Raw genomic sequence first — 23416 nt, forward strand, 5'->3', positions numbered from 1 at the left:
AAATTATGTTGGAGTGTGTCCCTGGCTATCCACCAATACAATTGTGCAGTCTAGTTTGATTAATATAAGGAATTTGAAATTGTTTATTCTTTTACTTTTGACACTTAAGCACATTTAAAACCAAATACTTTTTCGCAAGTAGTATTTTACTTGGTGACTTTCACTTTTACTTTAGTCCTTTTCTATTAAGGTATCTTTACTTTTACTCTGCCAATTGAATACTTTTTCTGCCATTGGCTTCGGGACAAGTCTCTGAATGTCCTTGAGTGGCCCAGTCAGAGCCCAGACTTGAACACGAACTAACCTCTCTGGAGAGACCTGAAAATAGCTGTGCAGCGACACTCCCCATCCAACCTGACAGCGCTTGAGAGGATCTGCAGAGAAGAATGGGAGAAACTCCCCAAACAGGTGTGCCAAGCTTGTAACGGCATACCCGAGGCTGTAATCGCTGTCAAAGTAAAGGGTCTGAATACTTATGTAAATGTGATATTTCTGTTTTTTTTTTATATATATATAAATTTGCAAACATTTCTAAAAAACAGTTTTTGCTTTGTCCATTATGGGGAATTGTGTGTAGATTGAAGGGGGGAAAAACAATTTAATAGATTTTAGAGTAAGGCTGTAACTTAACAAAATGTGGAAAAAGTCTAGGGGTCTGAATACATTCCGAATGCTCTGTACATATTCTAGTGCAGGAATGTATTAGTCACAACAAAAATATGTAGGCAGATAACAGAAATATGAAGACCTATGACATGTTATGGCTTCTTTTATAAGACAACAGTAAATGAGAAATTGGTCAGCTATTAATTGACAAAGTCTTACATTGAATGCTAGGCCTACCTTCCTACCCTGAGCTCATACTAAACAAATAGGCTACCAGACCAGTCTGCTTATCAAGAAACATTAATTCATGCCCTACGCAAAAGAAGGTATGCAAATGAATGTATAAGATTGTGTAAACAGATAGCAGGCCTATATCTGAGGACTGATCATGAGTAGTAGCCTTGGCTAATAGTGACAGACCAGGAAGGAAGCAAGCACAAGATCCACCCACACATTGGGTTGGATGAATGCAAGCAACCTGGTCTCAGAGCATTTTGTATTATTTTGTACTTAACCCAGAGACCCTCCATTTAGCATGTTACGTTTCGTATGGTATGTATTAATTTGTGGATGTCCATTATCCAATTCATATGATATGTTAAGAATTACAATTGATATGATTTGGTTTCAAACGTATAACATGTTACAAATTTGCAAAACGTACAATATGTTACGAATTTGCAAAATGTATGATGTGTTACAAATTCCAATTTGGATAACATTAGCTAGGCTAGGGGTTAGGGTTAAGATTAGGAGTTAGGTTGAAGGGTTAGCTGAAAGGGTTAAGTTTAGGGTTAAGGGAATGGTTAGCTAATATGCTAAGTAGTTGCAAAGTAGTTATGAAGTAGTAAGTAGTTTAAAAGTTGCTAATTAGCTAAATGTTGTCTGCGATGAGATTCGAACACGCAACCTTTGTGTCGTTAGACATTCGCGTTATATGACCACTCATCCACCCCGACCAACTACTGTCCTTTTCTTTTTGCCTCCACTAACCGTCTGTCTTGTGTAACCATACCAATACCAAACGTAACATTCAGTATCATACTAATTTGAATGTCCCGGATTTTCGTTTACTATGTTACGTCTAGTCTGAGACCAACAAGTGTCTTTCGAAAAGGAACACACTGACAGTTGCAGTATGCTGTGGTTGTGTTCTTCATAGGAAAAGAGAAGGTAAGTGTCTCTCTTATTATTCAGTTTCCCTTAGAGAATAAAACTTAACACTGGGTTATTAGACAACTTTGCACTGTTGATTGAGTCATGATAAGTATACATAGGTTAAATTACAGATGCAATATGTAACTTTTTGGGTGACCAGAACAAATTCACATTGCAATCTGAGTTATAAATGTCATTCTCATTGAAAGCAAGTCTAAGAAGCCTTAAATCGGTTCCCGTTCTTAAGTTTCATTTTTGCATCTTTTACTTTCAGCTTCAAAAGTTGAAAATACAATATTTGAGGTCATTGAAAAGATGTTACAGCTATTTAGATGGTACAATGACTTTCTACACTATACATTTCTTATTTTGTCACAAACTGCAATTGGGAAATTTCTGCATAGTGCACCTTTACATATTTATTTACCATAACCACACATGATGAATTGTAAAACTGTAAAATAGGCCTATTCATAACAAGGACTGTTATTATGGTATCAACGTGATCAAAGCCTATCATTGAATTGAATGTGCATTTAGCCATTTTTTGTACTGCACATTGTGTATTGTACGGTAGTGATATGTCAAGTCAGCATGGTTGGCAAGTCATGAACAAGATGCAGCAATGGCCGGATGATTTCCAATTCAAATATCGAACACAGAAGAATGCCAATCTCCTCAGTGCATGCAAATACGTGGTTTTGTGTGTGTGTCATGGCCAGTGCCATGGAGGAATTTCAGGTGATCGTCCATACCTTACCAGCCCCCACCTCTGGAACATACAGCATCCTACGGCTCACTCTGATTGGCTCAGAGGGTGGCGAAACCCCACCCATCTCAGTGAATGCTGGGGCCAACCAGCACCACCTCCTACCTGGATCAGTGAGTTCTCTCTGTCTCCCTTGCTCCCCTCTCTATCTTTCTCTTACTCTACCTTGCTCTCTTGCTCTTCCTCCTCTTTCTCCCCCCCCCCCTCTCCTGTCAGTATATTAACCTGCAGTTTGTGTTGTCTAATAAAACATTATGTCATTTTAGATAGCTTTTCACCCAATTTCAAAGCGCTTTACCTAAAGTTCCCCCCCCCCCCCATTATCCCTGTTCCAGGCCTGTGTGGTCAGAGTGTGGTCAGAGGTGGCACTGGGTCGAGTAGTTCTGGTCCGGCTACGGTTGGAGGCTCGGACGGGTTTCCCGGACCTGGACTGGCACTGCAGGGGGGTGGAGGTCCGGAGGCTGTGTGACAGACAGGAGGAAGGGGCGGGGCTACAGCACCAAGAGGCAGAGCACTTCCCTTGTAGCAGGTGGCTCCGGTCTGTAGATGGTGACGTGGAGCTACGGAATGGAGACAGTGAGAGTGTTTTATTAACATTTTTAACATTTAAAAAAAAACATCACATGGTCATACCCCATATTACAGGAAGTGTGAGTAAGAGTTATTTCGTCACACTGATGAACCAGGCAATTTGTGAGAACTACATACCATAACGTTACCATGGAAAGAGGAAGTGGTGTAGACTTCATATTTTAATCATATCATATATCCTCTCTCTCTCAGTGTGTCTGTTGAACTCAGAGACTGTGCAAACACTGAAGGACCACAGACTCAAAGATCTGCACACTAAACAGCAGCACATCAGGTATCGCAACTAAACCACAACAAATGTCCTCTTACTATACACAACACTCCTCGTATCATCTTTTCTCTCCCACACATCTCCTTTGCTCACTGTCAACACATCTCCTAACTCTACCACCAGGCACTTCCCAGGGAGCAAAAGGATTTGAAAAGACGTTGAAAATACTTATCATATGGACGTTGATAAAACTTATTTTACGGATGTTGAAAATACGTATTTTACAGACGTTGAAGTCACCACATTGAAAATTATTCTTTGGGTAGTTGTTTCTATGGACAAATTTAAACCGTACATCATTTATCTTACACCTACGTCAATAAAGAAAACATTGACACATTCAAAAGTTATATTTCCAATTAAAACAGTAAAATGGAGATCGATCCCATCTGTCACTTACAGTGCCTTTAGAAAGTATTCATACCCCTTGACTTATTCAACATTTTGTTGTGTTACAGCCTGAATTCAAAATTGATTAAATAGATATTTGTTCTTATCCATCTACACACAATGCATAAGGACAAAGTGAAAACATGTTTTTAGAAATGTTGGGAAATTTATTGAAAATTAAATACAGAAATGTCTCATTTACATAAGTATTCACACCCCTGAGTCAACACGTTAGAATCATGGGCAGCGACTACAGTCTTTCAGGGTAAGTCTCTAAGAGCTTTGCACATGTCACGTTCTGACCATAGTTCTGTTATTTTATTATTTGTTTTAGTATGGTCAGGGAGTGAGTTGGGAGGACAGTCTGTTTGTTTTTCGATGTTGGTTTTTGAGTTCGGCCAAGTATGGGTCACAATCAGAGGCAGCTGTCAATTGTTGTCCCTGATTGAGAATCATACTTAGGCAGCCTGAGTTTCACTGTTGGGTTGTGGGTGTTCCGTGTCAGTGTTTGTCGCCACACGGGACTGTTTCGTTGATGCATGTTATTTTGTTTTGTTCCAGTGTTCTGTTGTTTTTATTAAATATTATGGACACTTACCACGCTGCGTTTTGGAGGACTGTAAGGGTTTTCCTGTGGTGAAGTAGAGGAGGACCAAAACGCGGCGTGGTTATATTGATTCATGTTTAATTAAAACAGATAAACATGAACACTACAAAACAACAAACGTGGAAAACCAAAAACAGCCCTATCTGGTGCAAAACACAGAGACAGGAACAATCACCCACAAACACACAGTGAAACCCAGGCTACCTAAATATGGTTCCCAATCAGAGACAATGACTAACACCTGCCTCTGATTGAGAACCATATCAGGCCTAACATAGAAATGGACAAACCAGACACACAACATAGAATGCCCACCCAGCTCACGTCCTGACCAACACTAAAACAAGGAAAACACACATGAACGATGGTCAGAACGTGACAGTACCCCCCCCTCAAGGTGCGGACTCCGAACGCACAACCTAAACCTATGGGGGAGGGTCTGGGTGGGCATCTGTCCGCGGCGGCGGCTCTGGTGCTGGACGTGGCCCCCACTTCACCGTAGTCCTCCCCCACCTTGTCCGCTTCTGTGACCTCCTAGCCACGGCAACCCTACTAAATAACACGGGACAGAGGGGCAGCTCGGGACAGAGGGGCAGCTCGGGACAGAGGGGCAGCTCGGGACATAGGAAGCTCAGGACTGAGAGGAAGCTCAGGACTGAGAGGAAGCTCAGGCAGGTCGATGAATCGAGCAGATTCTGGCTGACTGGCGGTTCCAGCAGATTCTGGCTGACTGGCGGTTCCGGCAGATCCTGGCGGAATGGCGGATCCTGGTTGACTGGCGGATCCTGGCTGACTGGCGGATCTGGAAGATCCTGGCTGACTGGCGGATCCTGGCTGATCCTGGCTGAATGGCGGATCCTGGCTGAATGGCGGATCCTGGCTGAATGGCGGATCCTGGCTGACTGGCAGTTCTGGCGGATCCTGGCTGAATGGCGGATCCTGGCTGAATGGCGGATCTGGAAGATCCTGGCAGACTGGCAGTTCTGGCAGATCCTGGCTGAATGGCGGATCCTGGCTGAATGGTAGTTCTGGCGGATCCTGGCTGAATGGCGGATCCTGGCTGACTGGCAGTTCTGGCAGATCCTGGCTGACTCGCGGATCTGGAAGATCCTGGCTGAATGGCGGATCCTGGCTGACTGGCAGTTCTGGCGGATCCTGGCTGAATGGCGGATCCTGGCTGACTGGCAGTTCTGGCAGATCCTGGCTGACTCGCGGATCTGGAAGATCCTGGCTGAATGGCGGATCCTGGCTGACTGGCAGTTCTGGCGGATCCTGGCTGAATGGCGGATCCTGGCTGAATGGCAGATCTGGAAGAGTCTGGTTGACTGGCAGATCTGGAAGAGTCTGGCTGACTGGCAGATCTGGAAGAGTCTGGCTGACTGGCAGATCTGGAAGAGTCTGGCTGACTGGCAGATCTGGAAGAGTCTGGCTGAATGGCAGATCCTGGCAGACTGACAGCTCTGGCTGCTCCACTCTGACTTGCAGCTCTGGCTGCTTCATGCTGACTGGCGGCTAAGGCTGCTCCATGCTGACTGGCGGCTCTGGCTGCTCCATGCAGATTGACAGCTCTGGCGGCTTCTTGCAGACTGACAGCTCTGGCTGCTCCATGCAGACTAGCAACGCTGGGCATACTGGCGGCACTGATGGCGCTGGGCAGACTGGCGGCGCTGGGCAGACTGGCGGCGCTGGGCAGACTGGCGGCGCTGGGCACTGGCGGCACTGACGGCGCTGGGCAGACTGGCGGCGCTGGGCAGACTGGCGGCCCTGGGCAGACTGGCGGCCCTGGGCAGACTGGCGGCCCTGGGCAGACTGGCGGCGCTGGGCAGACTGGCGGCACTGGCGGCGCTGGGCAGACTGGCGGCACTGGCGGCGCTGGGCAGACTGGCGGCGCTGGCGGCGCTGGGCAGACTGGCGGCGCTGGGCAGACTGGTGGCACTGGGCAGACTGACGGCGCTGGTGGCGCTGGGCAGACGGGTAGCTCAGGCGGCGCTGAACAGAGAAGCTCTGGCGCCTCTGGACTGAGGGGCGGAAACTCTGGTAGCGCCGGACAGGCGGGAGCACCTGTGTTGATGGAACGGAGAGACAGCCTGGTGCGGGGTGCCAGCACTGGTGGTACCGGGCTGGGGACACACACCTGAGGGCGAATGCCTTGCATACTACGCCAAAGCAACTCCTCTCTCTCTTCACACTCCCCCAATTCTATTAACACCTCCTCGAGTGTCTCATCTCCCATCCGTTCACTCTCCTCCATTCTGTCCAATAACTCCTCGACCCTCTCAGACTCAGCTTCACCGATAGCTCCGAATACATCCATGGCTCCTTACGGTTAACAGGGGGAGTTGGCTCAGGTCTGGCTCCTGCCTCTGCCACACTCTCCCTGTGCCCCCCCCAAGAAATTGGGGGGGGCCGTGCTAGCTCCTCATAATGCCGCCTCTCTGCTTTCGCTGCCTCCAGCTTGGCTTTGGGGCGGCAATATTCCCCTGGCTCTGCCCAGGGTCCTTTCACGTCAAGGATCTCCTCCCAAGTCAAATAGTGCAGCCTCTCCCACTGCTGCTGCTGCTGTTTCTCCTGCTGCTGCTGCATCTCCTGCTGCTGCTTCTGTTGCTTCTCCTGCTGCTGCTTCTGCTGCTGCTGTTGCTCCTGCTGCACCTGTCGCTTCTCCTGCTGCCTCCGTTTACCACGTCGCTTGGTCCTTGGTTGGTGGGTGATTCTGTAAGGGTTTTCCTGTGGTGAAGTAGAGGAGGACCAAAACGCAGCGTGGTTATATTGATTCATGTTTAATTAAAACAGATAAACATGAACACTACAAAACAACAAACGTGGAAAACCAAAAACAGCCCTATCTGGTGCAAAACACAGAGACAGGAACAATCACCCACAAACACACAGTGAAACCCAGGCTACCTAAATATGGCTCCCAATCAGAGACAATGACTAACACCTGCCTCTGATTGAGAACCATATCAGGCCTAACATAGAAATGGACAAACCAGACACACAACATAGAATGCCCACCCAGCTCACGTCCTGACCAACACTAAAACAAGGAAAACACACACGAACGATGGTCAGAACGTGACAAGGACGAGATTACAGCACACCCGGATTGTACAATATTTGTGCATTCAATTTTTAAAACATTCTTGGTTAAAATTGTAAATTGTAATGAATTATTTCTATTAACAGCATGGCGTGAAATGGAACTGTTAAATTATATGCTATGTCCAGATCTGGCTTCTCTATGCTTTCTGCATGATGAATCGGGACTCAAGTTGGGAACAGACAGCCCATCTCGGTATGGAGCACAGTTCCCAATGCATGTAGACCTATCATCTCATTATGGTAACTTTTTCTCTGGAGAGACCTGAAAATAGCTGTGCAGCGACATTCCCCATCCAACCTGACAGAGCTTGAGAGGATCTTCAGAGAAGAATGGGGAGAAACTCCCCAAATGCAGGTGTGCCAAGCTTTTACTGTCATACCCAAGAAGACTCCAGGCTGTAATCGCTGCCAAAGGTGCTTCAACAAAATACTGAAGTAAAGGCTCTGAATACTTATGTAAATTTGATATTTCTGTTTTTGCAAAAATTCCTAAAAAACAGTTTTTGCTTTGTCATTATGAGGTATTGTGTGTAGATTGATGAGGGAAAAACAATTTAATACATTTTAGAACAAGGCTGTAACATAGCAAAATGTGGAAAGAGTCAAGGGGTCTGAATACTTTCCGAATGCACTGTCAGCTTACTAATTATACAATAGGCCCTATTATATTTCAAAGTTCTAATCATATTTTCTAGCCACATGCGCTTCACCAGAATCACATTTTGTGGTTCGTGGTTTGAATGATGTCCGTAATCAATGGCAATTTTAGCATGTAAATCTTGGTGGGGCAAAGTCCCAGAACCGTAGGATAATTAAAGGGGGCATATAAGCAGAAAATGAAAGCTCTTACAATATTCAATGTTGACATTTCTCTAAAACAGGCTATAGGCTTCATGTGCACCACCAAGTCAGAAGTTATGAGGGGGAAAGGGACCAAATTATTAGGGTGAGGCACATAGGCTACTAACATCTTGCTACACAACATACACTTTGTATTACTTTCCCAGCTACAGACAATATGCATATCTCTCTGGCATATTACATAATTTATGCAGCAGCATACAAGAAATGTTTGGACTCACCTTGTTGTGCTGTGCTCACTGTAACAGGAAGGTGGCGCGGCAGTCCTTCTTGTAGGCAAATTTTGTCATCAAACTTTGTCATCACAGTCTGGCATTATCTGCATTTAGGATGATTTCAAGACAACTGGGACCTCTGAAAAAAACAAGGTTGAAATCAAATTAAAAAAAATCAAATCAAATTTATTTGTCATATACACATGGTTAGCAGATGTTAATGCGAGTGTAGCGAAATGCTTGTGCTTCTAGTTCCGACAATGCAGTAATAACCAACAAGTAATCTAACTAACAATTCCTAAACTACTGTCTTATACACAGTGTAAGGGGATAAAGAATATGTACATAAGGATATATGAATGAGTGATGGTACAGAGCAGCATAGGCAAGATACAGTAGATGGTATCGAGTACAGTATATACATAGGAGATGAGTATGTAAACAAAGTGGCATAGTTAAATTGGCTAGTGATACATGTATTACATAAGGATGCAGTCGATAATATAGAGTACAGTATATACGTATGCATATGAGATGAATAATGTAGGGTAAGTAACATTATATAAGGTAGCATTGTTTAAAGTGGCTAGTGATATATTTATATCATTTCCCATCAATTCCCATTATTAAAGTGGCTGGAGTTGAGTCAGTGTCAGTGTGTTGGCAGCAGCCACTCAATGTTAGTGGTGGCTGTTTAACAGTCTGATGGCCTTGAGATAGAAGCTGTTTTTCAGTCTCTCGGTCCCAGCTTTGATGCACCTGTACTGACCTCGCCTTCTGGATGATAGCGGGGTGAACAGGCAGTGGCTCGGGTGGTTGATGTCCTTGATGATCTTTATGGCCTTCCTGTAACATCGGGTGGTGTAGGTGTCCTGGAGGGAAGGTAGTTTGCCCCCAGTGATGCGTTGTGCAGACCTCACTACCCTCTGGAGAGCCTTACGGTTGAGGGCGGAGCAGTTGCCGTACCAGGCGGTGATACAGCCCGCCAGGATGCTCTGGATTGTGCATCTGTAGAAGTTTGTGAGTGCTTTTGGTGACAAGCCGAATTTCTTCATCCTCCTGAGGTTGAAGAGGCGCTGCTGCGCCTTCTTCACGATGCTGTCTGTGTGAGTGGACCAATTCAGTTTGTCTGTGATGTGTATGCCGAGGAACTTAAAACTTGCTACTCTCTCCACTACTGTTCCATCGATGTGGATAGGGGGGTGTTCCCTCTGCTGTTTCCTGAAGTCCACAATCATCTCCTTAGTTTTGTTGACGTTGAGTGTGAGGTTATTTTCCTGACACCACACTCCGAGGGCCCTCACCTCCTCCCTGTAGGCCGTCTCGTCGTTGTTGGTAATCAAGCCTACCACTGTTGTGTCGTCCGCAAACTTGATGATTGAGTTGGAGGCGTGCGTGGCCACGCAGTCGTGGGTGAACAGGGAGTACAGGAGAGGGCTCAGAACGCACCCTTGTGGGGCCCCAGTGTTGAGGATCAGCGGGGAGGAGATGTTGTTACCTACCCTCAACACCTGGGGGCGGCCCGTCAGGAAGTCCAGTACCCAGTTGCACAGGGCGGGGTCGAGACCCAGGGTCTCGAGCTTGATGATGAGCTTGGAGGGTACTATGGTGTTGAATGCCGAGCTGTAGTCGATGAACAGCATTCTCACATAGGTATTCCTCTTGTCCAGATGGGTTAGGGCAGTGTGCAGTGTGGTTGAGATTGCATCGTCTGTGGACCTATTTGAGCGGTAAGCAAATTGGAGTGGGTCTAGGGTGACAGGTAGGGTGGAGGTGATATGGTCCTTGACTAGTCTCTCAAAGCACTTCATGATGACGGAAGTGAGTGCTACAGGGCGGTAGTCGTTTAGCTCAGTTACCTTAGCTTTCTTGGGAACAGGAACAATGGTGGCCCTCTTGAAGCATGTGGGAACAGCAGACTGATATAGGGATTAATTGAATATGTCCGTAAACACACCAGCCAGCTGGTCTGCGCATGCTCTGAGGGCGCGGCTGGGGATGCCGTCTGGGCCTGCAGCTTTGCGAGGGTTAACACGTTTAAATGTTTTACTCACCTCGGCTGCAGTGAAGGAGAGACCGCATTTTTCCGTTGCAGGCAGTGTCAGTGGCACTGTATTGACCTCAAAGCGGGCAAAAAAGTTATTTAGTCTGCCTGGGAGCAAGACATCCTGGTCCGTGACTGGGCTGGATTTCTTCCTGTAGTCCGTGATTGACTGTAGACCCTGCCACATGCCTCTTGTGTCTGAGCCGTTGAATTGGGATTCTACTTTGTCTCTGTACTGACGCTTAGCTTGTTTGATAGCCTTACGGAGGGAATAGCTGCATTGTTTGTATTCAGTCATGTTACCAGACACCTTGCCCTGATTGAAAGCAGTGGTTCGCGCTTTCAGTTTCACGCGAATGCTGCCATCAATCCAAGGTTTCTGGTTAGGGAATGTTTTAATCGTTGCTATGGGAACGACATCTTCAACGCACGTTCTAATGAACTCGCACACCGAATCAGCGTATTCGTCAATGTTGTTATTTGACGCAATACGAAACATGTCCCAAGCAGTCTTGGAGTGTGGAGTCAGCTTGGTCGGACCAGCGTTGGACAGACCTCAGCGTGGGAGCTTCTTTTTTTAGCTTTTGTCTGTAGGCAGGTATCAGCAAAATGGAGTCGTGGTCAGCTTTTCCGAAAGGGGGGCGGGGCAGGGCCTTATATGCGTCGCAGAAGTTAGAGTAACAGTGATCCAAGGTTTTTCCGCCCCTGGTTGCGCAATCGATATGCTGATAAAATTTAGGGAGTCTTGTTTTCAGATTAGCCTTGTTAAAATCCCCAACAACGATGAATGCAGCCTCCGGATAAATGGTTTCCAGTTTGCAAAGAGTTAAATAAAGTTCGTTCAGAGCCATCGATGTGTCTGCTTGGGGGGATATATACGGCTGTGATTATAATCGAAGAGAATTCTCTTGGTAGATAATGCGGTCTACATTTGATTGTGAGGAATTCTAAATCAGGTGAACAGAAGGATTTGAGTTCCTGTATGTTTCTTTCATCGCACCATGCCTCGTTAGCCATAAGGCATACACCCCCACCCCTCTTCTTACCAGAAAGGTGTTTGTTTCTGTCGGCGCGATGTGTGGAGAAACCCGCTGGCTGCACCGCATCCGAGAGCGTCTCTCCAGTAAGCCATGTTTCCGTGAAGCACAGAACGTTACAGTCTCTGATGTCCCTCTGGAATGCTACCCTTGCTCGGATTTCATCAACCTTGTTGTCAAGAGACTGGACATTGGCAAGAAGAATGCTAGGAAGTGGGGCACGATGTGCCCGTCTCCGTAGTCTGACCAGAAGACCGCCACATTTCCCTCTTTTTCGGAGTCGTTTTTTTGGGTCATGCGATCCATTCCGTTGTCTTGTTTGTAAGGCAGAACACAGGATCCGCGTCGGGAAAAACATATTCTTGGTCGTACTGATGGTGAGTTGACGCTGATCTTATATACAGTAGTTCTTCTCGGCTGTATGTAATGAAACCTAAGATGACCTGGGGTACTAATGTAAGAAATAACATGTAAAAAAAACAAAAAACTGCATAGTTTCCTAGGAACACGAAGCGAGGCGGCCATCTCTGTCGGCGCCGGTCATGCTGCATCATGATGACGTCAGTGATCTTCAGGTCGGAGCTCTAGAAAGAGGCCAGAGATCCTGACTTGCAATTCCTAGTTGGATGACCGTTCAAAACGTGTTTTCCCAGTCGGGGCTAGTTTTTTTCTGAGTTCTCAGTTGTCTTGAACTCACTGAAGTCTGAGATTTCCCAGTTCCGAGCTTCCAGTTGTTTTGAGAGCGGCAGAAGTCATGTTGGATTGACAGCATGGGCAATTCTGAATGTTCATCCTTTTAATCTTGGAAAAGAGACCCTTAAACCCAGACTTGGACCACACACCCACTCAATTGAATAGCAGTAATGTTTCTGTCAAATGGTCGATGAGCACAAATACCTTTTATCTATAATTTCTCTTCATATGACATTATTGAAAAGGATTTGCCAATAGATTGTCGACTTGATTCATGATGATGACTGCAGGCTTGCTAGCTAAGATTTTAAAAGTATGATGTTGGCATGAACAGTCCAATCAAAGCTGTGGTAGATATAATGTGATATGCCATCATTTTATCTGTGGCCAATGACCTTGAGCGTTCTTGGATGTCCACTTCTAATGTAAATCTATGGCAGCACCCAAGCGGCTTGAATTTTCGAGCTCTCCCCATAGATTTTGCGGTGACGTAGTGACTCGTGAGTGACAAAACAGTGAGCCAATCACGACGCAACTAGAGAACATTACCAACCCCTACACACATATATTTTCCACTGGCTCCCCCACCACAGAAAGCCCTGAGCTAGATTTGTCTACTGGAGCTAGTTTCATGTATTTACCTAATAGAGCATATAGCTAGCTACATCTATGGACTTTTATTTTTTTTCTGTCTCGTGTAATGTACAGTAGCCTATATCATACAGTATATGTATTGGATAACGGCACATTCATTTGGGCCTTTTTGGGCTTGGGCTCTTTAAATGTCATTAATGTAGGGCTCCTAAAATGTATTTAATTTATGGCTCATCAGGCTCAGATTGCATCAGATTTTAATGTTCATGCTGATCTTTGCCAAATTTGTTAAAAATGAAAAGTATTCCGACCCTTTACTCAGTACTTTGTTGAAACACCTTTGACAGATATTACAGCCTCGAGTCTTCTTGCGTATGACGCTACAAGCTTGGCAGGCCAAAGAGTTCAATCTTGGTTTCATCAGACCAGAGAATCTTGTTTCTCATGGTCTGAGAGTGCCTTTTGGCAAACTACAAGCGGGCTGTCATATGCCTTTTACTGAGGAGTGGCTTCCGTCTTGCCACTCATAAAGGCATGATTGGTGGAGTGCTGCAGAGATGGGTGTCCTTCTGGAAGGTTCTCCCATCTCCACAGAGGACCTCTGGAGCTCTGTCAGATTGACCATCTGGTTCTTGGTCACCTCCCTGACACAATCCTGTCTCGCGCTCTACGGACAATTCCTTCGACCTTATGGCTTGGTTTTTGCACTGTCAACTGTGGGACCTTATCTAAACAGGTGTGTGCCTTTTCAAATGATGTCCAATCAATTGAATTTAGCTAAGATGGACTCAAATTGTAGAAACATCTCAAGTATGATCAATGGAAACAGGATGCACCTGAGCTCAATTTCAAGTGTCATAGCAAAGGGTCTGAATACTTATGTAAATAAGGTATTTCTGTTTTGTATTTTTTATACATTTGCTAAAATCTAAACCTGTTTACGCTTGGTCATTATGGGGTATTCTGTGTAGAATGTTCAGGGGGAGGACTTCTGGGTGGCGCAGTGGTTACTGGCCCAACACTCTAACCGCTAGGCTACCTGCTGCCCCACTTCTCAAAACCCATGAAAGTCCTGTGTCAGTCGGTGCTCACTTGGTTTAGTGTTAATAAAGTTCTAAAATCGGTGTTAGCATTATGGAGGAGGAAGAGGTGTGAAGGTAGAACATTAAGGCTCATTCACACAAAGCTGCTCTTACACGAATCAAGTGAGTTTGCCTTTAGTAACAATATTTTGATGTCATGTGGTGGTCTGCCCTGTAGGTGGCGTACGTTTGCTGAGGGTGTCCCTCACTGTGTGGACATGACCAGTCTGAAGGAACTGGGACCCAACCTCAGCTACACACGCCAAAGGTCAGCCCTTTGCAGTCAATGTTTTGTTTGCCCTCCACATTCTGTCTGCCCTCCACATTCTATTTGCCCTCCACATTCTGTTTGCCCTCCACATTGTTTGCCCTCCACATTCTATTTGCCCTCCACATTCTGTCTGCCCTCCACATTCTGTTGCCCTCCACATTCTGTTTGCCCTCCACATTGTTTGCCCTCCACATTGTATCTGCCCTCCACATTCTGTTTGCCCTCCACATTCTGTTTTCTGTTTGCCCTCCACATTCTGTTTGTCCTCACCTAAACATTTGGTCTTCCCCTTCACATTGTATTTGTCCTCTCAGCCCAGGCATCAATCTGCAGTATCTAAGGGGTTTTACTGAGAGAGCTGAATCCTGGAGTAGCTTTACTGAGCTGAAGACCATGTTCAGCCACAATGGGAGCCAGAATACTGTCGCTAGTATGTCATACACACACACACACACACGCACGCACGCACGCCAATTCTCACTGCCTGTCCTTTCTCTCTCTTTAACCCCCCAACCCTTGATATCCTTCTCTTTTCTCTCCCTCCCTTGAAGAGTATGTGCAGGCCCATTGGGCTGAGGACTGGTTCTTTGGCTACCAGTGTTTGAACGGCTGTAACCCTCTCATGGTGCGACAGACACGCCTCCTCCCTCCCAACCTGTCAATCAACTCTGACATTCTCTGCCCCTTCCTGCCTGACGGATCCTCACTGGAACAGGAGCTAGAGGTGTGTGTGTGTGTGCCTGTCTGCCGGTGAGTGTTTTTTTTTAGCTTTTATTGAAGAGATTGCAAAGCTCTGGAAAGATGGAACTCGACAGTCAAAGGGCAGTGGGCTGTATTTGAACATATGCTGACTCTGGCATACATGTATCGGGGTCAGCGGCAGCAACCACTGGACCACACAGGTGTGTGTTGGATTTGCACTGTGTGAAACTTCAAACTTCACCTTTGTGCGTTCACGACAGAGAGGGTCTATTTTCCTGCTGGACTACGAGATGTTGGAAGGTGTCCCGGCCAACGTGATCAATGGGAAGCAGCAGTTTCTCGCCGCCCCGCTAGTCCTTCTGCACCTCAACCAGGAGGGGGAGCTCAAACCCATCGCCATCCAAGTGAGTCCGGTCATCTTTGGCTGGCTGGCTGGCTGGCTGGCAATTCCAGAGTTTTTCTTTATTTTTACTATTTTCTACATTGTAGAATAATAGTGAAGACATCAAAACTATGATATAACGCATATGGAATCATGTAGTAATCAAAAAAGTGTTAAACAAATCAAAATAATTTTTGTATTTTAGATTCTTCAAAGTAGCTACCCTTTGCCTGATGACACCCTTGCACACTCTTGGAATTCTCTCAACCAGCTTCACCTGGAATGCTTTTCCAACAGCCTTGAAGGAGTTCCCACATATGCTGAGCACTTGTTGGATGCTTTTCCTTCACTCTGTGGTCCAACTCTTCCCAAACCATCTCAATTGGGTTGAGGTAGGGTGATTGTGGACACCAGGTCATCTGATGCAGCACTCCATCACTCTCTCTCCTTCTTGGTCAAATAGCCCTTACACAGCCTGGAGGTGTTTGGTCATTGTCCTGTTGAAAAACAAATTAAGGTCTCACGAAGCGCAAATCAGATGGGATGGCTTATCGCTGCAGAATGCTGTGGTAGCCATGCTGGTTAAGTGTGCCTTGAATTCTAAATAAATCACTGAGTGCCACCAGAAAAGCACCCCCACGCTTCATGGTGGGAACATACGGAGATCATCCATTCATCATAGCACTTGATGGCTTTTGCGACTGCACTTGAAGAAACTTTCAAAGTTCTTGAAATTTTCTGGATTGACTGACCTTCATGTCTTAATGTAAGGATGGACTGTCGTTTCTGTTTGCTTATTTGAGCTGTTCTTGCCATAATATGACCTCGGTCTTTTACCAAATAGGGCTATCTTCTGTATACCACCCCTACCTTGTCACAACACAACTGATTGGCTCAAACGCATTAAGAAGGAAAGAAATTCCACAAATTAACGTCTAACAAGGCACACCTGTCAACTGAAATTAATTTATTTCACCTTTATTTAACCAGGTAGGCAAGTTGAGAACAAGTTCTCATTTACAATTGCGACCTTGCCAAGATAAAGCAAAGCAGTTCGACACATACAACAACAGTTACACATGGAGTAAAACATACAGTAGAAAAATAAGTCTATATACAATGTGAGCAAATGAGGTGAGATAAGGGAGGTAAAGGCAAAAAAGGCCATGGTGTCGAAGTAAATACAATATAGCAAGTAAAACACTGGAATGGTAGATTTGCAGTGGAAGAATGTGCAAAGTGGAGAGAAATAATGGGGTGCAAATGAGCTAAATAAATAAATACAGTAGGGGGAGAGGTAGTTGTTTGGGCTATGTACAGGTGCAGTAATCTGTGAGCTGCTCTGACAGCTGGTCCTTAAAGCTAGTGAGGGAGATAAGTGTTTCCAGTTTCAGTTTTTTTGTAGTTCGTTCCAGTCATTGGCAGCAGAGAACTGTAAGGAGAGGAAGAATTGGTTTTGGGGGTGACCAGTGAGATATACCTGCTGGAGCGCGTGCTACAGGTGGGTGCTGCTATGGTGACCAGCGAGCTGAGATAAGGGGGGACTTTACCTAGTAAGGTCTTGTAGATGACCTGGAGCCAGTGGGTATGGCGACGAGTATGAAGCGAGGGCCAGCCAACGAGTGTGTACAGGTCGCAGTGGAGGGTTGTATATGGGGCTTTGGTGACAAAACGGATGGCACTGTGATAGACTGCATCCAATTTGTTGAGTAGGGTATTGGAGGCTATTTTGTAAATGACATCGCCGAAGTCGAGGATCGGTAGGATGGTCAGTTTTACAAGGGTTTGTTCGGCAGCATGAGTGAAGGATGCTTTATTGCGAACTAGGAAGCCAATCCTGGATTTAACTTTGGATTCGAGATGTTTGATGTGAGTCTGGAAGGAGAGTTTACAGTCTAACCAGACACCTAGGTATTTGTAGTTGTCCACACAAGTCAGAACCGTCCAGAGTAGTGATGTTGGACGGGTGGGCAGGTGCAGGCTGCGATCGGTTGAAGAGGATGCATTTAGTTTTACTTGTATTTAAGAGCAATTGGAGGCCACGGAAGGAGAGTTGTATGGCATTGAAGCTCGTCTGGAGGGTGTTAACACAGTGTCCAAAGAAGGACCAGATGTATACAGAATGGTGTCGTCTGTGTAGAGGTGGATCAGAAACTCACCAGCAGCAAGAGTGATATCATTTATGTATACAGAGAAGAGAGTCGGTCCAAGAATTGAACCCTGTGGCACCCCCATAGAGACTGCCAGAGGCCCGGACAACAGGCCCTCCAATTTGACACACTGAACTCTATCAGAGAAGTCGTTGGTGAACCAGGAGAGGCAATCATTTGAGAAACCAAGGCTATCAAGTCTGCCGATGAAGATGTGGTGATTGACAGAGTCGTAAGCCTTGGCCAGGTCAATGAATAGGGCTGTACAGTATTGTTATCAATGGCGATTAAGATATCGCATTCCAGGTGACTGCTTCATGAAACTGGTTGAGAGAATGCCAAGAGTGTGCAAAGGTGTCATCAAGGAAAAGGGTGGCTACTTTGAAGAATCTAAAATATAAAATATATTTTGATTTGTTTAACACTTTTTTGGTTACTACATGATTCAATGTGTTATTTCATAGTTTTTTGATGTCTTCACTATTATTATGCAACGTAGAAAATAGTAAAAATAAAGAAGAACTCTGGAATGAGTAGTTGTGTCTAAACTTTTGACTGATAATGTACATACTGACAGGCAGATAGCCACTTTATTAACCCAGAGGGGAATGCTATTACTAGTTTGATTCTACTAGTACTGCTACTACTACTGTTATTGCTACTACAAACATTGATAATTCTGAAACTATTGTACCACTAATTATACCCACAGCTGCAGCAGGCCCCTGGTCCTCAGAACCCAGTGTTCCTGCCCTCTGACCCTGGCCCTGATTGGCTGTTGGCTAAGACCTGGGTGCGCTGCTCAGACTTCCAATGCCACCAGCTTTCCTCACACTTTCTCAGAACCCACCTGCTGGGAGAGGTGTGTTGCACTGCCACCCTCAGGCAGCTGCCAGAAGTACACCCTCTACACCAGGTAAATAGTATGTAATAAACAGGTAAATAGTAAATATAGTAGGTAAAGTTCTAATAAATACACCACCACTCATTAGATCTGTGAATCGTGCTGCAACCTGGATGTTTAGATGTAACATAGTAAACGTAAATATGTCTCCCTCCATGTAGTATGATATGTTACGAATCGCAATTCCGACAATATGTTACAAATTTGCAATAGGTATGATATGTTACAAACAGTGGAGGCTGGTGGGTGGAGTTAGGAGGACAGGCTCATTGTAATGGCTGGAATGGAATTAATGGAACGAAAAACACGCCAAACATATGGAAACCACGTTTGACTCCGTTCCATTTCAGCCATTACAATGAGTCCGTCCTCCTATAGCTCCTCCCACCAGCCTCTACTGATTATGAATTCCAATTTGTTGTGGCTAAAGTTAGGTAGGTAGCAGGGTGTCTAACGCTAACATTAGCTAGGTGGCTAACATTACCTGGGTTAAGGTTAGGGGAAGGGTTAGCTGACATGCTAAGTAGTTACAAAACAACTAAAAATGATGATGAGACTTAAACATGCAACTTTTGTGTTATATACGCCCACCCCGAACAAACAACCTCCTTTTGTTTTGCCTTAAATAACCTTCAATCCTACATAAACCAAACATAACATATCATACTAATTTTAGTGTCACTGATTTACGTTTACTTGTTACGTATAGACCAGGCTGCATAGGTGAAAGTTTAGTTAACCTCCTGAACCATCCGGAAGTCTCGTGAGCTCACATCTGTTTCTCTAGTACCTTGCAGTTGGAATTTAATTTTATAGAGCTGCCATGAGCCAGAATCTGACTTGTTATTATTAATATTATTGTTGCAGTTGTTGATGCCTCACATAAAAACCACACTACAGATCAACATCCAAGCCAGGGCCTCTCTACTGGCTGCCAACGGAGTGTTTGACAAGGTATGATCGTGTGTCTTGAAATGTTTGTGTGAGTTGCAGATGTTTTAGTACACATATTTTCTTTGTGCATATGCCTATAAATGTTTGCTAGTTTATAACCACAAAATTGCATGTTCCTGTTGTGTGTCAGGCCGTAGGCTGTGGTCTGGAGGCATTGCCTGTACTGTTGTCTCGAGCCACAGAGCGTCTGCGTTACCGCTCCCTGTGTGTCCCTGACGACCTGGCAGACAGAGGGATACACACACTCAAACACTGCTACTATGCACATGACGCACTGCGAGTGTGGACCGCACTGCACAGGTACACATATTCAAGCGTACATGCGTACGCACACACAGCTATTATACACACGATGCACTGCGAGTGTTGAACGCACTGCACAGGTACACACACCGGCACTCACACGCAGACCCACACAGAAATACAGTCATGCACACAATTAATTTACAGCTGTGATATCATTTCTCAGAATCTAGCACACACTACACAGGTACACACACATACAATACACTTCCTTTTTTACAAGCACCATCATTACTGTTGTGTTTTGTGTGACCATGTGGCAGATTTGTGAGTGGCTGGGTGGATGTGTATTACCTTGGAGACCAGGATGTGGAGCAGGACTCTGAGCTGCAGAGCTGGATCACTGAGATCTACACGCATGGCTTCCTACAGCTCCCTCACTCAGGTCGGTGTGTGTGTTCTACCAATAACACCCTATGTGAAACTTACTGTTCAATAATTTACACACATATTTATATATTTATATATATTTATTTATATATTTATATATATATATATTTATATATATATATATTTATATATATATATTTAAATTTTATATATATATTTATTTATTTATTTATGTATTTATATATACAGTGCCTTGCGAAAGTATTCGGCCCCCTTGAACTTTGCAACCTTTTGCCACATTTCAGGCTTCCAACATAAAGATATAAAACTGTATTTTTTTGTGAAGAATCAACAACAAGTGGGACACAATCATGAAGTGGAACGACATTTATTGGATATTTCAAACTTTTTTAACAAATCAAAAACTGAAACATTGGGCGTGCAAAATTATTCAGCCCCTTTACTTTCAGTGCAGCAAACTCTCTCCAGAAGTTCAGTGAGGATCTCTGAATGATCTAATGTTGACCTAAATGACTAATGATGATATAATTACAATCCACCTGTGTGTAATCAAGTCTCCGTATAAATGCACCTGCACTGTGATAGACTCAGAGGTCTGTTAAAAGCGCAGAGAGCATCATGAAGAACAAGGAACACACCAGGCAGGTCCGAGATACTGTTGTGAAGAAGTTTAAAGCCGGATTTGGATACAAAAAGATTTCCCAAGCTTTAAACATCCCAAGGAGCACTGTGCAAGCGATAATATTGACATGGAAGGAGTATCAGACCACTGCAAATCTACCAAGACCTGGCCGTCCCTCTAAACTTTCAGCTCATAAAAGGAGAAGACTGATCAGAGATGCAGCCAAGAGGCCCATGATCACTCTGGATGAACTGCAGAGATCTACAGCTGAGGTGGGAGACTCTGTCCATAGGACAACAATCAGTAGTATATTGCACAAATCTGGCCTTTATGGAAGGGGCAAGAAGAAAGCCATTTCTTAAAGATATCCATAAAAAGTGTTGTTTAAAGTTTGCCACAAGTCACCTGGGAGACACACCAAACATGTGGAAGAAGGTGCTCTGGTCAGATGAAACCAAAATTGAACTTTTTGGCAACAATGCAAAACGTTATGTTTGGCGTAAAAGCAACACAGCTCATCACACTGAACACACCATCCCCAGTGTCAAACATGGTGGTGGCAGCATCATGGTTTGGGCCTGCTTTTCTTCAGCAGGGACAGGGAAGATGGTTAAAATTGATGGGAAGATGGATGGAGCCAAATACAGGACCATTCTGGAAGAAAACCTGATGGAGTCTGCAAAAGACCTGAGACTGGGACGGAGATTTGTCTTTCAACAAGACAATGATCCAAAACATAAAGCAAAATCTACAATGGAATGGTTCAAAAATAAACATATCCAGGTGTTAGAATGGCCAAGTCAAAGTCCAGACACGAATCCAATCGAGAATCTGTGGAAAGAACTGAAAACCGCTGTTCACAAATGCTCTCCATCCAACCTCACTGAGCTCGAGCTGTTTTGCAAGGAAGAATGGGAAAAAATTTCAGTCTCTCGATGTGCAAAACTGATAGAGACATACCCCAAGCGACTTACAGGTGAAATCGCAGCAAAAGGTGGCGCTACAAAGTATTAACTTAAGGGGGCTGAATAATTTTGCACGCCCAATTTTTCAGTTTTTGATTTGTTAAAAAAGTTTGAAATATCCAATAAATGTCGTTCCACTTCATGATTGTGTCCCACTTGTTGTTGATTCTTCACAAAAAAATACAGTTTTATATCTTTATGTTTGAAGCCTGAAATGAGGCAAAAGGTCGCAAAGTTCAAGGGGGCCGAATACTTTCGCAAGGCACTGTATATATATATTTACATATATATATACATACATACATACACACACACACACACACACACACGACTATACCCTGTTGAAGACAGCTTGGCTGTCGAAACGTTGGTATTGAATTTTTGCATCTGAGCTCCAAGAGTGTGCGGCTCTCTTTTATTTTCAAGTTTCTACTCCGCTAGCCAGCACCTCGTCTTAATAGGTGAGCGTTTCTTTTTCTTCTAGATCGGTGTGTGTTCTACCAATGACACCCTATGTGAAACTTACTGTTCAATAATTTACACACATATTTATATATATATATACACACACACACACACACACACACACACACACACACACACACACAAGTATGTGGACACCCCTTAAAATTAGGGGATTCGGCTATTTCAGCTACACCCCTTGCTGACAAGTGTATAAAATTGAGCACACAACCATGCAATCTCCATATGCAAACATTGGCAGTAGACTGGCCTTACTGAAAAGCTCAGTGACTTTCAACATTGCACCGTCATAGGATGCAACCTTTCCAACAAGCCAGTTAGTCACATTTCTGCCCTGTTAGAGCTGCCCCAGTCAACTGTAAGTGCTGTTGTTGTCAAGTGGAAACATCCAGGAGCAACAACGGCTCAGCCACAAAGTGGTAAGCCACATAAGCTCACAGAACAGGACAGCCGAGTGCTGAAGTGTATAGCGCGTAAAAGTCTGTCCTTGGTTGCAACACTCACTACCGAGTTCCAAACTGCCTCTGTAAGCAACATCAGCACAATAACTGTTCGTCAAGCCTAAGATCACAATGCGAAATGCCAAGCGTCGGCTGGAGTGGTGTAAACGCTCACCGCCATTGGACTCTGGAGCAGTGGAAACGCGTTCTGTGGAATGATGAATCACGCTTCACCATCTGGCAATTTGATTGGCGAGTCTGGGTTTGGGGGATGCCAGGAGAACGCTACCATAGTGCCAACTGTAAAGTTTGGTGGAGGAGGAAAAATGGTCTGGGGCTGTTTTTCACAGCACACAATGATATTCAAGACGATGCTGTGCTACCAACTTTGTGGCAACAGTTTGGGGAAGAACTTTTCCGGTTTCAGCATGACAATTCCCCTGTGCACAAAACGAGGTCCATACAGAAATGATTTGTCAAGATTGATGTGGAATAACTTGACTGGCACAGAGCCCTGACCTCAACCCCATCAAACACCTTTGGGATTAATTGAAACGCCGACTGCGTACATGAGAAGTGGTTTCTCAAAGTCTATGGCTGTGCATTTTTTGATTGTCAACTGAAATGATCTCACTATATAACTAACTGACTACATTGTTCCCCCTCCTGGTTCCCTCAGGTTGCCCACAGTCATTCCAAACCAAACCAGAACTCTCTCAGTTTGTTACTATGGTTATATACTGCTGCTCTGCGCTGCACGCTGCTGTCAACTTCTCTCAGGTAATTAACCCATCAACATGATTAACCAATAAACTGTGCCCATCAATCAATACAGTACATAGGTCCAAATCTTCACTTAAGACACATAT

General features: G+C 44.8%; 1 protein-coding gene across 1 annotated transcript in view; it reads left to right on the forward strand.

The window, feature by feature from the left end:
* Positions 1 to 1718: 1718 nt before the first annotated feature.
* Positions 1719 to 23416, forward strand: part of zgc:152891 (uncharacterized protein LOC767741 homolog) — a 32546-nt gene continuing 10848 nt past the window's right edge. Inside the window, exons 1-13 of the mRNA XM_064930014.1 lie at positions 1719 to 1779; positions 2487 to 2646; positions 2869 to 3109; positions 3317 to 3398; positions 14199 to 14288; positions 14606 to 14721; positions 14843 to 15015; positions 15254 to 15397; positions 18238 to 18441; positions 19297 to 19383; positions 19514 to 19683; positions 19950 to 20071; positions 23227 to 23327. Of these exons, the coding sequence (XP_064786086.1) occupies positions 2491 to 2646; positions 2869 to 3109; positions 3317 to 3398; positions 14199 to 14288; positions 14606 to 14721; positions 14843 to 15015; positions 15254 to 15397; positions 18238 to 18441; positions 19297 to 19383; positions 19514 to 19683; positions 19950 to 20071; positions 23227 to 23327 (1686 nt within the window). The 5' untranslated portion in view covers positions 1719 to 1779; positions 2487 to 2490. The remainder of the gene's footprint in view (positions 1780 to 2486; positions 2647 to 2868; positions 3110 to 3316; positions 3399 to 14198; positions 14289 to 14605; positions 14722 to 14842; positions 15016 to 15253; positions 15398 to 18237; positions 18442 to 19296; positions 19384 to 19513; positions 19684 to 19949; positions 20072 to 23226; positions 23328 to 23416) is intronic.

The sequence above is a fragment of the Oncorhynchus masou genome, chromosome 22 (genome assembly GCF_036934945.1).
Source record: "Oncorhynchus masou masou isolate Uvic2021 chromosome 22, UVic_Omas_1.1, whole genome shotgun sequence".
Lineage (NCBI taxonomy): Eukaryota > Metazoa > Chordata > Actinopteri > Salmoniformes > Salmonidae > Oncorhynchus > Oncorhynchus masou.